General features: G+C 41.8%; 1 protein-coding gene across 5 annotated transcripts in view; it reads right to left on the reverse strand.

Moving 5' to 3' along the window:
* LOC126412087 (dual oxidase maturation factor 1-like) overlaps positions 1–13,532 on the reverse strand; it is a 134,620-nt gene that overhangs the window by 62,979 nt on the left and 58,109 nt on the right. For all 5 annotated transcript variants that reach the window (XM_050081503.1, XM_050081502.1, XM_050081505.1 and 2 more), the window contains exon 6: positions 3,781–3,934. In XM_050081503.1, coding sequence (XP_049937460.1) covers positions 3,781–3,934 — 154 coding nt within the window. The remainder of the gene's footprint in view (positions 1–3,780; positions 3,935–13,532) is intronic.

The following is a 13,532-nucleotide window of genomic DNA, read 5'->3' on the forward strand; positions in this document are numbered from 1 at the left end:
CAGCATGTAATCATATTTACAAATTAATTTGCGACGTGAATGTAAAATGGCTCATACCAGGTCATTATGATTTGTCATCCAAAACGATCTGTGGAACACGAAACTAACTAACTAGTGAAGGTTACAGTCCAAACACTTCCATCACCTCTGCCTCAATAATCACAACACGATTCACTTTGTCAAGATTCCTCCCCAGAGAGCCTAAATCACAGGTGACATTGCTGAGCACTCCACATGGCTTAAAAATACACTACTGGCCATTAAAATTGCTACACCAAGGAGAAATGCAGATGATAAACGAGTATTCATTGGACAAGTACATTATACTAGAACTGACATGTGATTACATTTTTACGCAATTTGGGTGCATAGATCCTGAGAAATCAGTACCCAGAACAACCACCTCTGGCCGTAATAAGGGCCTTGATATGCCTGGGAATTGAGTTAAACAGAACTTGGATGGTGTGTACAGGTACAGCTGCCGATGCAGCTTCAACACGATACCACAATTCATCAAGAGTTGTGACTGGCATATTGTGACGATCCAGTTGCTCGTCCACCATTGACCAGACGTTTTCAATTGGTGAGAGATCTGGAGAATGTGCTGGCCAGGGCAGCAGTCGAACATTTTCTGTATCCAGAAAGGCCCGTACAGGACCTGCAACATGCGGTCGTGTGTTATCCTGCTGAAATGTAGGGTTTTGCAGGGATCAAATGAAGGGTAGAGGCACGGGTCGTAACACATCTGAAATGTAATGTCCACTATTGAAAGTGCTGTCAATGCGAACAAGAGGTGACCGAGACGTATAACCAATGGCACCCCATACCATCATGCCGGGTGATACGCCAGTATGGCGATGACGAATACACGCTTCCAATGTGCATTGACTGCGATGTCACGAAACACAGATGTGACCATCATGATGCTGTAAACAGAGCCTGGATTCATCTGAAAAAATTATGTTTTGCCATTCGTGCACCCAGGTTCATCATTGAGTACGCCATTGCAGGTGCTCCTGTCTGTGATGCAGTGTCAAGGGCAACCACAGCCATGGTCTCTGAGCTGATAGCCCATGCTGCTGCAAACATCATCAAACTGTTCGTTCAGGTGGTTGTTATCTTACAAACGTCCCCATCTGTTGACTCAGGGATCGAGACGTGGCTACACGATCCGTTACAGCCATTGGGGTAAGATGCCTGTCATCTAGAATGCTAGTGATACGAGGCTATTGGGATCCAGCACAGCATTCCGTATTACCCTTCTGAACCCACCAATTCCATATTCTGCTGACAGTCATTGGATCTCGACCAACGCGAGCAGCAATGTCGCGATACGATAAACCGCAATTGCAATAGGCTACAATCCAACCTTTATCAAAGTCGGAAACGTGATGGTACACATTTCTCCTCCTTACGCAAGGCATCACAACAATGTTTCACCAAGCAACGTCGGTCAACTGCTGCTTGTGTATGAGAAATCAGTTGGAAACTTTCCTCATATGAGCATTTTGTAGGTGTCGCCACCGGCGCCAACCTTGTGTGAATGCTCTGAAAAGCTAATCATTTGCATATCATAGCATCTTCTTCCTGTCAGTTAAATTTCGCGTCAGTAGCACATCATCTTCATGGTGTAGCAATTTTAATGGCCACTAGTGTACTTGTCACTTTATATTCACTAACCAGGGAGTAGTGAGCTAGTTCCGACATTTCCCTCCAAGACTACTCCATAGCAGAAGGACCTTCTTTGTCTTTTTAGGATTGTAGCTACTATTTGCCTTAAATTTCACTTGTATCCCTGTCTTTTCAGACTATTCCTGAATTGTGGGCTCTCAGATTTCCTCAGCCTGTTTGACTGATGCTGTGCCTCTGGGTGTTCTGGCTTGTTGTTTCCATGTAATGCACAATATTTTGACAACTGACTCAGCCACCTCCTTCACATTCTGTGAATTGTGCTGTTGGGTGTACTTGCTGTTTGTACTCCAAAAAGTCTGTAAGTATACATAACAGCAAAACTCACAGCACCTGAAGAAGATAGTGGGGCAGTATCATAATATTGTGTGTTAAATGGAAACAACAATTTGGCAGAGGACTTGGAAACTTATCATTGTTCCTGAACTGCTTAGATTGTCTTCACACATTTGCTTACAGTCCTTAGTACACTGATACTGTTGTCGATGTCAAGAATAAAGCTAGCAGACTTGCAGCGCATCATAAACCTCTTGGTGAATTTGGCAGGTTTTCGCAATCTAGTCATCTACCATATTTCTAACATTACTGCTGTCAACTGCAGCTCTCAACTTTCTAATATCTAGACTGAATTTGAGTTTTATAATTAGCTACGCCTTCCACATAACCACAGAAAAACAGACACAATTACTATAGAGACAAAGACAAGACACACCTCCTTCCATGACAAGCGTAACATTTTCTTTTATAACCCTCTGAAAAGTTGAAGAGTTGTGTAAACTAAGACTGAAACAGATTTTAAATTGATGAAAAGTAAATGAAGAATTAAATTACACAATTCCAGAAACATGTTGCGGTGAAAGAGAAATATGGTCAACCTACAGTGCCTCATAAGAAGAACAATGGCAAAACACAGGCCATATAACTTAAAATAGCATGTAGAAAGAATAGTTTTATCAAGGAACAAAGGTACAAAACATATAAATATCATAATTGTTCTTACAATTAACCCCATTCACAGGGATTTGATAAACTACACTGAGAACTCAAAAAATTACTTGGAAAATATTTAAATACAAACATGAATTATGCTCCTCTGAAAATCAAATAAACTGGGAAAAGCTTTGAAATCAAAACAAGGTCATAATGAAAACACAGGTAATCTGTTTGAAAATGCAGATTTTTGCACATCTGTGAAATCAAACGTATTTGCTGGGTAACATTCAATACTACCTTGCTCCACCCTGAGCAATGTAGCATGCTGACCACAAGATGGTCAAGACAATGACACTCAAGACTCCCATTTTTCAACTTCTGCCTTCATGATTTAACCCACTGAGTGAAGAGGAAATGATGAACCAAAGTTTCAACTTGTCCCAAACATGCTTTATTATGTTAATGTCAACAGATACCACAGGCCATTCCATTTGGTTGATTTCTGATTCCTGGAAGAAGGTGTTCATGAGGGGGCACAGTGTGATCAAGCATTGTCCTGAAATATGAATCCATTGCTGTAATACTGACTGTAGGGCTGGACGACAGGTTGAAGGAATCTATCCTGATACTGCACAGCCCTCAAATTAACTTCAAAAGTGATGAGAGGGATTAGACATCCATGTGGAGCACTGGCTCAAAACACAAGTGACTTATCTCCCTGCAGAAACCTGAGACTGTGTGCCTGTGACATGCATTTGTGCAAGGCGACCTCCACAATCTTCTATGATGATCACCAGACATGAGACAAAAATGCAGTTATTTTTATTAACAGTACTGTCTCTGTCTTTAATAATTGTTTTGTGTTTTCAGCTAGATGTTTTGCATTATTTAAAGTATTCAGTAGTTTTTGTCCGATTTTTAGGTATCTTGTTATTGAAAGTAGAAATGAAAAGCATCTTAATAATGTGAAACTGAACTGGGAAAACAACCATGAAAAAGTAATAGTATCACAAGAACAGTAACAGATGAAACTGCAAAATGCAAAATTGATATAATTGGCTCTGTGGGAGCTAATTCAAGTAATAAACATAATAATGATTGCTCTATATTTAGTGAAACTTATACTCAAACATAGGCACTTAGTATTTTCAGACATACCACATAGCAATGTGGGCATACCAGCCAGCAGTCCGATAATAACGACCAAATCTGAAGCCTTCTCCATCAATGACAAGGTAATCAATTATCCACAAGATTGGGATAGGAAGCCCAATCAGCTGACCATGGCGAAATTCACGTTGCAACTGGCCAGCTGTAATACAATTAAGTTACATTTTATAAAATAGCTACTTCTGACAGATTACTCTTTTCTTTGTAAGATCTGCTCTCACTTAGTCATTTGACAGCTGCAGTAATAAGTTAATGACAGTGACAGTGGATGTAAAAAGTTGAGATGATTATTTTACATACACATAGTTGGGCACAGAGGCATTATATAGTTAAGTTACTTTTTTAAAAAGCAGATAATCATCTCAGTTATGATATATAAATTGCATTTTAATGTCATCAACATGATAAACACATAGAACAGCAACACCGAATTGCATTTAAGTACACATAAGGTTAGCAAAATCAATTGGAAATTTTATTGTCAGTCCAAGAAGAGAAATCTTGCAAGCCTGAGCTGCACAGAAATTGTGGCAATATGTGAATCAGATTGCAAGACACCTGTTAGGAAGTGTTTTTATGATTACTCTTATTGGTAATGTCTTTCAGATAAATTTCTGTAGTGTAAATATTTATGCTTGTCAGAGCATAATTTGGCTTTTATGTGTCACAAGATGTCAGCTTATACTGCTTGTTCACCTTTCCTTTAGCTTTGTTTTTTCTATGTCAGGATCAGCAGAAATTGGAAATCTATGGGCAAACAGCGTATATGCTTCTGGTTTTGCCAACCTTCACAGACAGCAGTGTGGTGGTACAGGGTTGTGTCAGAGTATTATGGTGGAAAATTCATTTCAGTTCAGATGAAATATTTAGGTTTTCATTATCTCTGCAGACAGTCTTAAATGATTAGTTGTTCTGAATGAATACCAAAATGCAACTGCCATTTCTTACATTGCCAGCACTTATCAAGGGGAGTGCTGTTTAGTGAATCTGCTCATCTCTCTATGCAGTAGCAGTTTATGTGTGAGGCAGAGCTAATCTTAACCACTTCCTACACACCTTACTGAAAGAGCTAAGGAATATGTGAACAAATAGTAACAATGGTGGGACAGGGTTCTTCTGGAGTTGTCAGTTGGATATTGATGTCAAAAGTCAGTTGTAGATGCACCTCTATGCAATCTAGCAGTATTACAACTACATCTGCTAACAACACCAGAAATATTTGTAAAAGTTTTTTTATTGATAACCTGTTCATTCTGGTATCCATTTGAATCATTTACAGTGATGAAAAGTTTCATTACAGGACTGTTTTAATGGCATTGTGGATGTTTTTGTGATTTAGCAGTCAATATCCACTGCTCATACAAAGTCACAATATTATAGGTTCAGTTTCACAGTGTATGCAAGAATCTCAACACAAAAACTGTAAACACAGGCTAAGTTCAAAGCTATAGGCACTGTAAATTTTTTCATGGAAAATAATAACGTGTTGTTGATTAAAAATTAATGTTTAGTAGGAGTAAGATCAAAAACATTAGCAATGAAACTAAACTGGAGTCCACTGGATACCAATTGTGCACAGCAACCATTGAACATTCAAACATAAAGAAAAATGGTAATCATTCACGGAAATCTGTCATTTATTGCAGATCTACATTTTGACTACAACATAATCATCATTAGTGCTAAAATAAAAAAAAAAAAGCAGGAATCAAGAACAGGCACAAAATATGTACACAACACAGTCATACAAATCGATGTAAGTGGGGACATAGCATTAACATACCATTACTAGAAGTCATATAGACATAATTGTGTCAGATCATAAACATGTGACTGATACTAGCATTTATATGACAGAAACAAAACTGAAGGTATCGTTTATAAACAGTGGAGGCAGCGAGAATATGAGTCATCAAGGACCTGTGGTGCCCTTTATTGGAGTATACATCTACAAAGCTATAGCTCACTTTTATTGAAGAACATAACAATTAAACAAACCTTAAGAAACAGTATATCTGGAATATGTGAATTACACAGTGAATGTATATATAAATGCGTAAAAACTGAACAATGGAATTTAAATAGAAATAATGACATAAAACACAGGATGGTTCCCCAGGGATTATGTTGTGATAAAACTATGTTGAATTTTATAACAAAGCTAATGGATGAAAAATCCATTTACAAAAGTTTTATGCAACATATTTCATTAATGGATGTCCAAAGGCAGTAATTGTGAACAGAAACTGAAAAAATCTGCAGTAATATAAAATAACATAAAATAGTACCATAAGAGGCATGAGGTTGCCTCTCTTAGATTATATTTGAGAGAGATAAAAATCCAAAAATACTTTAACTTATAGAACCTCATGGTTGGATAAATTTCTATTCCTACACTTCCACACGTAGCAATATAGTGACTATTTATCATCTCTCCCTGTAAATATCAATATTGTTGCCCTTGGCAGCAGGCAACAGTAACATCTTTGACTCTGATTTCAGTTTGTTCTGTACCTCCGACTTGAGTGTCATGGTGTATTGTCTACTCTGCCAATAAAGTATGGAATTGTCTACTCAGCACCAGTGTATATTATTCTTTGTAAACACGTTCCAGTACCGCGCTTGCTACATCGACTACTCCATCTACCATGCTGCATCATGATTTTGTGCAAATCTACCATACTGATTGGGTACACAACAATGCTGTCATTTCCCATTGTTTCATCTCACCATCTCCATGACATGGTGAAGGATATTTCACATACATTGCCACAATGTGTTACCAACATTCCATGTGACAATTTGCAAAACAACCTATGGCCTGGACAAAGTGACATTCAGTGCAATGATTTGGACAGGAACAATGCTGAGTGGAATCATGAACATGGCACCCTGTTTATCCTGCAACTGTTACCTTACATGCTCCTATATTTTTCACTGAATCAACTCCCGTGTCTGTTCACAGATTCCTGAACAATTCCACTGACTTTTAGGGTGAAAATCTCCAACCACAGTGCTATATGGATGCTCCTAATAGTGCCTTTACTGTACAAAAAACAGTGGCTTCATCAAACAATCCTGCCGTTATCTCGCCTACCTCTTCAATTTATGGACAGAAAATTCCAATGATTCATCCCTCCATGGTGTCTGAGTCTCATGTTGCACCTATTTCCACATTGTCAATTCTGCTCAGAAGTGCTGCTCGTGCAATAAACAATATCATCATGCCTGTAACAACAACACCTTTCATGTCACACATCAGTTTCAGCCTCACAACCACCACCACGGACCTCGCATCTAGCACCTATCAGGTGCATTCTGTCTACAGAGCAAACATGTTCCACAAGTTTGAGCTCTTGCAACCTTCACAGCTTCAGGTTTTGCCTCTGCAGGGCCAACCCATGTCTGACATCACACGCAAGCCAGCCTCGTTGCATGCTTTTGACCTTTGCATGCCACCCACAGAACTGAGACAAACCCGTAGAATTGACCGTGCAATACCCCTCCAGCACCTGCTGCGTAGTTCTTTGAGCCACATGCCACTGTGCTTCTGCGACTGCCTCAACAGAACTGTATATTGCCCGAGGTCTATACTCCATACAACATAACATCTGCACCACCTACATCGCGGGCTTTCACACTACCACCTGACGTGCACATCCATGAGATGCAACACCTGCATACTGCATGCTCCACTGTTCCCTTGCCAGCTGCACCAGTTAATGCCACACTCTGGCTGGCATTGCGTGTACAGCCAATGAACAGTCATAACGCCACCCAACCTTGCTTTAAACTGCCCCATTCTGTAATGATTTCGCCGGCCGGAGTGGCCATGCGGTTCTAGGAGCTGCAGTCTGGAACCGCGTTTCTGCTACGGTCGCAGGTTCGAATCCTGCCTCGGGCATGGATGTGTGTGATGTCCTTAGGTTAGTTAGGTTTAATTAGTTCTAAGTTCTAGGCGACTGATGACCTCAGAAGTTAAGTCGCATAGTGGTCAGAGCCATTTGAACCATTTTGTAATGATTTCCTGGCAGTACGGGTTGCTTTATGTGAGTGCCTGGCATCCAACCACAGCATCATCTATGACTTTACTCAGACATCGGAGATCTCTTCCTGGCAACACTTGCTCACAGTATGTACGAGATGGTGAAGGCCCTGTTGCTCCAGCACCTCTAATGCTTACCAGAGCAGCAGCTGCACCTTTTATACATTAAGAAACTGCCACAGACAGCTCACCTTCCTCACTCTGATGCCATCTCCACAAGCAGATTGATTTTATGTAGATGCCTGGCTGCATGCTCTCGACACTGTGTCTTCTTAAACTTCCCACATACGTCCAGACTGCAATGCTGTCCCACGAGGAAAGCCCCCTTGACACCAGAGCCTGTCTTGAAGACAAAATCACCACTGTGACCAAGCACTGTCATCTCATTAACAGCTAGTCTGATGTCATCAAGGCCATCGCCCCACTCAGCTACAGTGCGACTGAAGACAGCCAATCCCTACTGAGTCAGCTCGAGCTCCCACTCTTGCCACCAGTCGTCATCATCGCCTTCGCTCAGTGCAACTGCAGAATGACTGAGGACTGGTGACTCCTTCCGAACCAACCCAAGCCCACAACTGCTGCCTTTCCGTGCAACTTTCACAGCACGGACAGCCAACAAATGCCAGATGCTACAGTGAATACACTTGCCCCCTCCCCCCCATCCTGCCATCCCTAAAACACTGTTTACAAACAAACGCCGGGACAGAAAACAGCATTGCCCGCCTCTGCTCATTCAGCAGCCAAGCGGTACTGTTGGTTCCATAGCAGGTTTGGACAGGAGGCACGCAACTAAAGGATACCTTGTGCTTACCCAAAAATGTACAGCAACATGCCATAGGTTCACCAGGTAGCTCTGTAGCCACAAGATATCTTAACCAGCCACATTGGCACAGCTGTGCCACCTCAGATCATCCCAGTTATTTGTTTACAATTGTCTCACACGAACCTACTTCCTCATTGACACGGGAACTGATGTCAGCACTCTCCCGCCACCTCGAGAGCCATCTAGCTTACTCTCTCGCCATAATCCCTTCAATTACATGCCACTAATGACACCATTGTAGCTGTTGCCAGCACTGCATCCATTACCTTAGACTTGGGGCAGAAAAACACATGCTTCGGATCTTCCTCATCACCAGATTGTTGAGCCAGCCATAGGAGCGGACTTTCTATGTCATTATCAGCTGCTTCCTGACCTTCCCATAGTTTGTTATTATACCACGAAGATGGCAGCCCATTGGTGGAGTTATCGCTGATGCTCTCCCCAAGCAATTTCTATCACCATTCTATCTCTCATCATTGGAAGATACACCACTAGACCTTCTCCTTAAGTGTTCTGCACTCTTCAACAAACTTTGCTTTCTCATGTCTGACTACTCCTCACTACAAGCCGCAAATGACATCACGAGACATGGCAACATACACCTCATGGACACTGCTGCCAAACAGCACGTAGCCAAGCAACATCTCATTGTCTGCAACAGCTCCAACATTCATCCAGCACCTCAGAGGACGCCAACAGATTACCAGATCCTGTCTGCAAGGACTCTGAACAGGTTAGTGGAGTGTTGTGTCTGATTGTAGTGTGCAATTTTGACAGTGTACCAGTTGCCCCACCCAATGTTTCTTCTCTACAACACACTTTTTTCCCAGCCCCTGATGTGCTCCCCACTGACATGCCACACACCCTTTGCACCATTCGTGATGGTACTGTCCATCACATCACTACTACACCTGGCCTGCCCATCTGATGTAGACCTCAGCACCTCCTACCCCACAAACCAATAGTGGCAAGAACCGCTGTGGATGAACTGTTGAAAGTGGGGATCGTTCGTCCATTGGACAGCACTTGGGCGTCACCTATAAAACTAGTTTTAAAAAAAAAGACAGATTGTGGCAACTTTGTGGCAACAACTTAACACTCAATGCTCAAACTATTGTAGACAGTTATCCCTTTCCCAACCTACAGGACTTCTCACATGTACAAACAGGTGCCACAATTTTTAGCATAGTGGACTGTAAAAAATCATAGCTTCAGACTCCCATGGCGGAAGAGGACATACTGAAGACAGTGATTGTTACACCTGTTGGATTCTACGAATTTTTGTACAAGTCTTACAGATTAACAAACTGTGCAAATGTGACAACATTTTATCAAGAGTACCTTGTTCAGTTCACCAATTTGTTTTGCCTAGTTAGACAATGTCATTATAGGTTTACCCTCAGTCGAAGAGTATGTTTCACATCTACAAGTTCTCAACAGAGTATCTGCCCATGGGTTTGTCATTAATGAGAACAAATTTCAATTATGACAAACTCGCATGACATTCTTCTGTCATCAAGTACATGCTTCAGGCATCTGTCTGACACCTGAAAAGACCAAGACAATGTGACTCTTGCCACCATGCACTAATTATCAAGAATTATGCAGATTTTTAGGTGTCATTAACTTCCACAGAAGAGTAGTCTTGAAAGAACAGCCCAAACAACATGGCACTGATGTACAAGAACATGCATTGGTACAATGAAATAGTGCACTGATAATGGCTAGGCACTAGCTGAAATCAAGATTTGCTGAATAAAACCTGCAAGAAAAGGACAACTGATTGCTCTGGTCTATCATTTGAAAGTTCTACAAAAGACACACCCTGCACGCAGCTGAGAGTCTCCTTTTCTTGACACATATGCTCTGCAGGAAGAATACATTGAGTAAGTGTGAACTGGAGTGGAAATAATCCATGCAAACCACCTTTGATAAGATCAAGGATTCACTGAATGCAACTAGACTGGCTCATCCATCTCCTGATACACACCTTACAATAATAGTGGATGCTAGTAACCACACAGTCAGTGCCATAAAACAGCAAGGGATTGCTGGCATCCCTCAACCTCTGCAGTTTTTCTCATATTAACTCTCAAACAGGCAGCATAAGTGGTCAACCTTTGACCAAGAACTCCTCACCACCTATGAATCTATGAGTTACTTCCAAGATGATATGGAGGGCAGACCCCTAACAATTTACACAGACCAGTGTCATTTGGCCAACACGAAACATAACCCATCTGTGGACTCTGCCCCCAGGTGGTTTCAACACCTTGATTTCAAATCTCAATTTGTGTGCACTACATCAAGAGTGCAGATAATGTGGTCACAAACTATCTGTCACACATTGCCTTTCTTTCCCCCCAGCTTTATTACAACTAAATTGCTAAGGTGCAAGATCCAGACCAGGGCTTACAAAACCTGCTTCCTGACCTGGACACAGGCCTTAAACTAGAACAAATTACCTTTCTCAGTTCCACCAAACCAGTTTGGTCTAATGTTCCTGCAATAGGGGGACCTTTTCACAAAGCAGTTTTTGCTTCAGTCCACAATCTTGCACACCCTGGTGCACGACCATCTGTATGTTAAGTCATGGAGGCCTTTGTGCGCCCCATGTGCCAAAAGACTGAGACACATGGACCAGAGCATGTATCACCTACCAGCAAAGTAAAACTGGTTGACATGCACAGCCCCACCGTGGCAAATTCCTAATTCCCAAGGGGATTTCCCAACAAGTGCTAGCTGACATATCAGACCACTTCCTGACTCAGGGGGATGTCATTATATTTTCTGTGATTGGTTGAGTCATGTGGTGGGTTGAGGCAACACCTACTGCTGACATCTCTCCCTACACTGTCTTCTTAATACCTGTATTTCATGCTTTCACTATCCTGTGTCACTCCCTTCTAAATCCTTATAATTCAATGAGCTGTGCCATCTTGGTGGCTGCCACCACTTCTGCACCACCACTTATCATCCACAGTCGAATGGACTAGCAGAAAGATGACACTGGGCATTAAAAATGGCATGGGCAGAGATCCTTCCCTGAGTCGTGCTTGGCCTACTCACCACCCGTAATGAAGATATTGATGCTTCCTAAGCGGAAATCCTCTACAGCAAGATACTGTCACTTCCTGCTGATTTCATTGTGCAGGCCACATCTCCTGCTGCTCACGAACTGCCAGTTCTCATTGCCCATGTTACATGACACATACGAAGCATGCATGTACCCCTTCTGCCTCATCACTCAATGCTGTGGGTTCTTGTACATAAAGACTTTCCCACCTGGTAGCACGCAATGCTATGTGTCGATCCAGAGCAAGCTGCACTATATCGGCCATATGTTGGCCCTCATATAAGTGATAGCATGTGATACAAACACATTTGACATTACGACTGGGGGCAAAAGATCGACAGTGTCTGCCAATAGACTGAAGCCTGCTTGGACCATTACAGACCCATCTCATCAGCCACTCTCTGGTTCTGGACCTGCTTTGCCATCTTCTACCCCCTTCACATTGTGGATAAACCTTTCACACTTCCTCCCTGAGGATATATCAGTGATGCTCACTGATGACAATCTCATTGTCTCCGTGCATCAGCACAATTTCATCTAACTACGGAGGCCTCCCTCATCATCACCACCCCAACCTTGGCAATGGCTGTTCTGGCAACAGCAGACAATGACACCACATCACCTGACACTCTACCCACACTGGCAGACAGCAACACCAATGCTGATGCCTGTGCCCCACCAACGCCACTGCACAGGTCCTGACTACTTCATCTTGCAGGTGGGCTCTCCAGCCTGCTGCCCACCTTCAAGACTATGAGATCTCTGGCATCACTGCAGCCACAGCACTACCACTACCTAATGCCACTACTTCACCACTTCCTGTTGCTCTGCCACCTCCCACACTCCACACCCCAAGGGGGGTGGGGAGAAGGGGGAGGCGGATTCTGTGGCATCACAACGACTATTTATCATCTCTCACTGTAAATATTGATATCAATGCCCTGAGCAGCAGGCAACAATAACATCTATGACTTTGATTTCAGTTCGTTCTGACCTCTGACTTGAGCGTCACAGTATATTGTCTATTCTGATAATAAAGTCTGGAATTGTCTACTCAGTACTGGTATTTATTATTCTGTATTTGCACCTACCAGTGCTGCACTTCCTGCACTCATCTATGTCTGTTACATAGCTGTAAAGGTACTGATAATAAGCATGTCAGACCACTCCTTCATAATATGAGCACTTGAAATTTTGTTTATTGGGAACTAGGTTTGCATGTCACGTAAAAGAATTTTACAAACTTTTGGTTTTTTAAGTTTTTAAAAGTTTTTAATGGCCTTTCATAAAATTCTCTTATATGACATGTAAACATAGTTCATAATAAAATTTCAAGCATAAATTTGTGAACTGCTTACATCAGGAAGGAGTGGGTTGATGTACCTGCTAGAAATACCTTTATAGCTATGTAACAGATACAAATATGGAAGTGTGTACATGGAAAATTATCAAAACATTTGGTTCTTTAAGATGAAGTGTTTTTAGGTTTTTAACTCTCTCAAATGTAATCTCAGAGAATGACGACAAAATGATTATCGAAGCGAAATGTTTACTGAACAGTTAAAATGCAGACATCTATATCTAAGTTTTGAACCAAGTCATTGGTTGTTGGAATAAATGTGTTGCCTTGTATTGTGAACATGCACAGAGGGACTATGTTTCCTGGTTACAGCTTGATTTCTATATGTGATAATTAAAACTGTATGACTACCTCTAAAACTTCATCATCATTATCAGAACCAGCGGCAGCAGCAGTAGTAGCAGGCATACATCATCCACTATTGGATACATGTCTC

This window comes from Schistocerca serialis, chromosome 7, assembly GCF_023864345.2.
Source record: "Schistocerca serialis cubense isolate TAMUIC-IGC-003099 chromosome 7, iqSchSeri2.2, whole genome shotgun sequence".
In the NCBI taxonomy this organism is placed as follows: Eukaryota; Metazoa; Arthropoda; class Insecta; order Orthoptera; family Acrididae; genus Schistocerca; species Schistocerca serialis.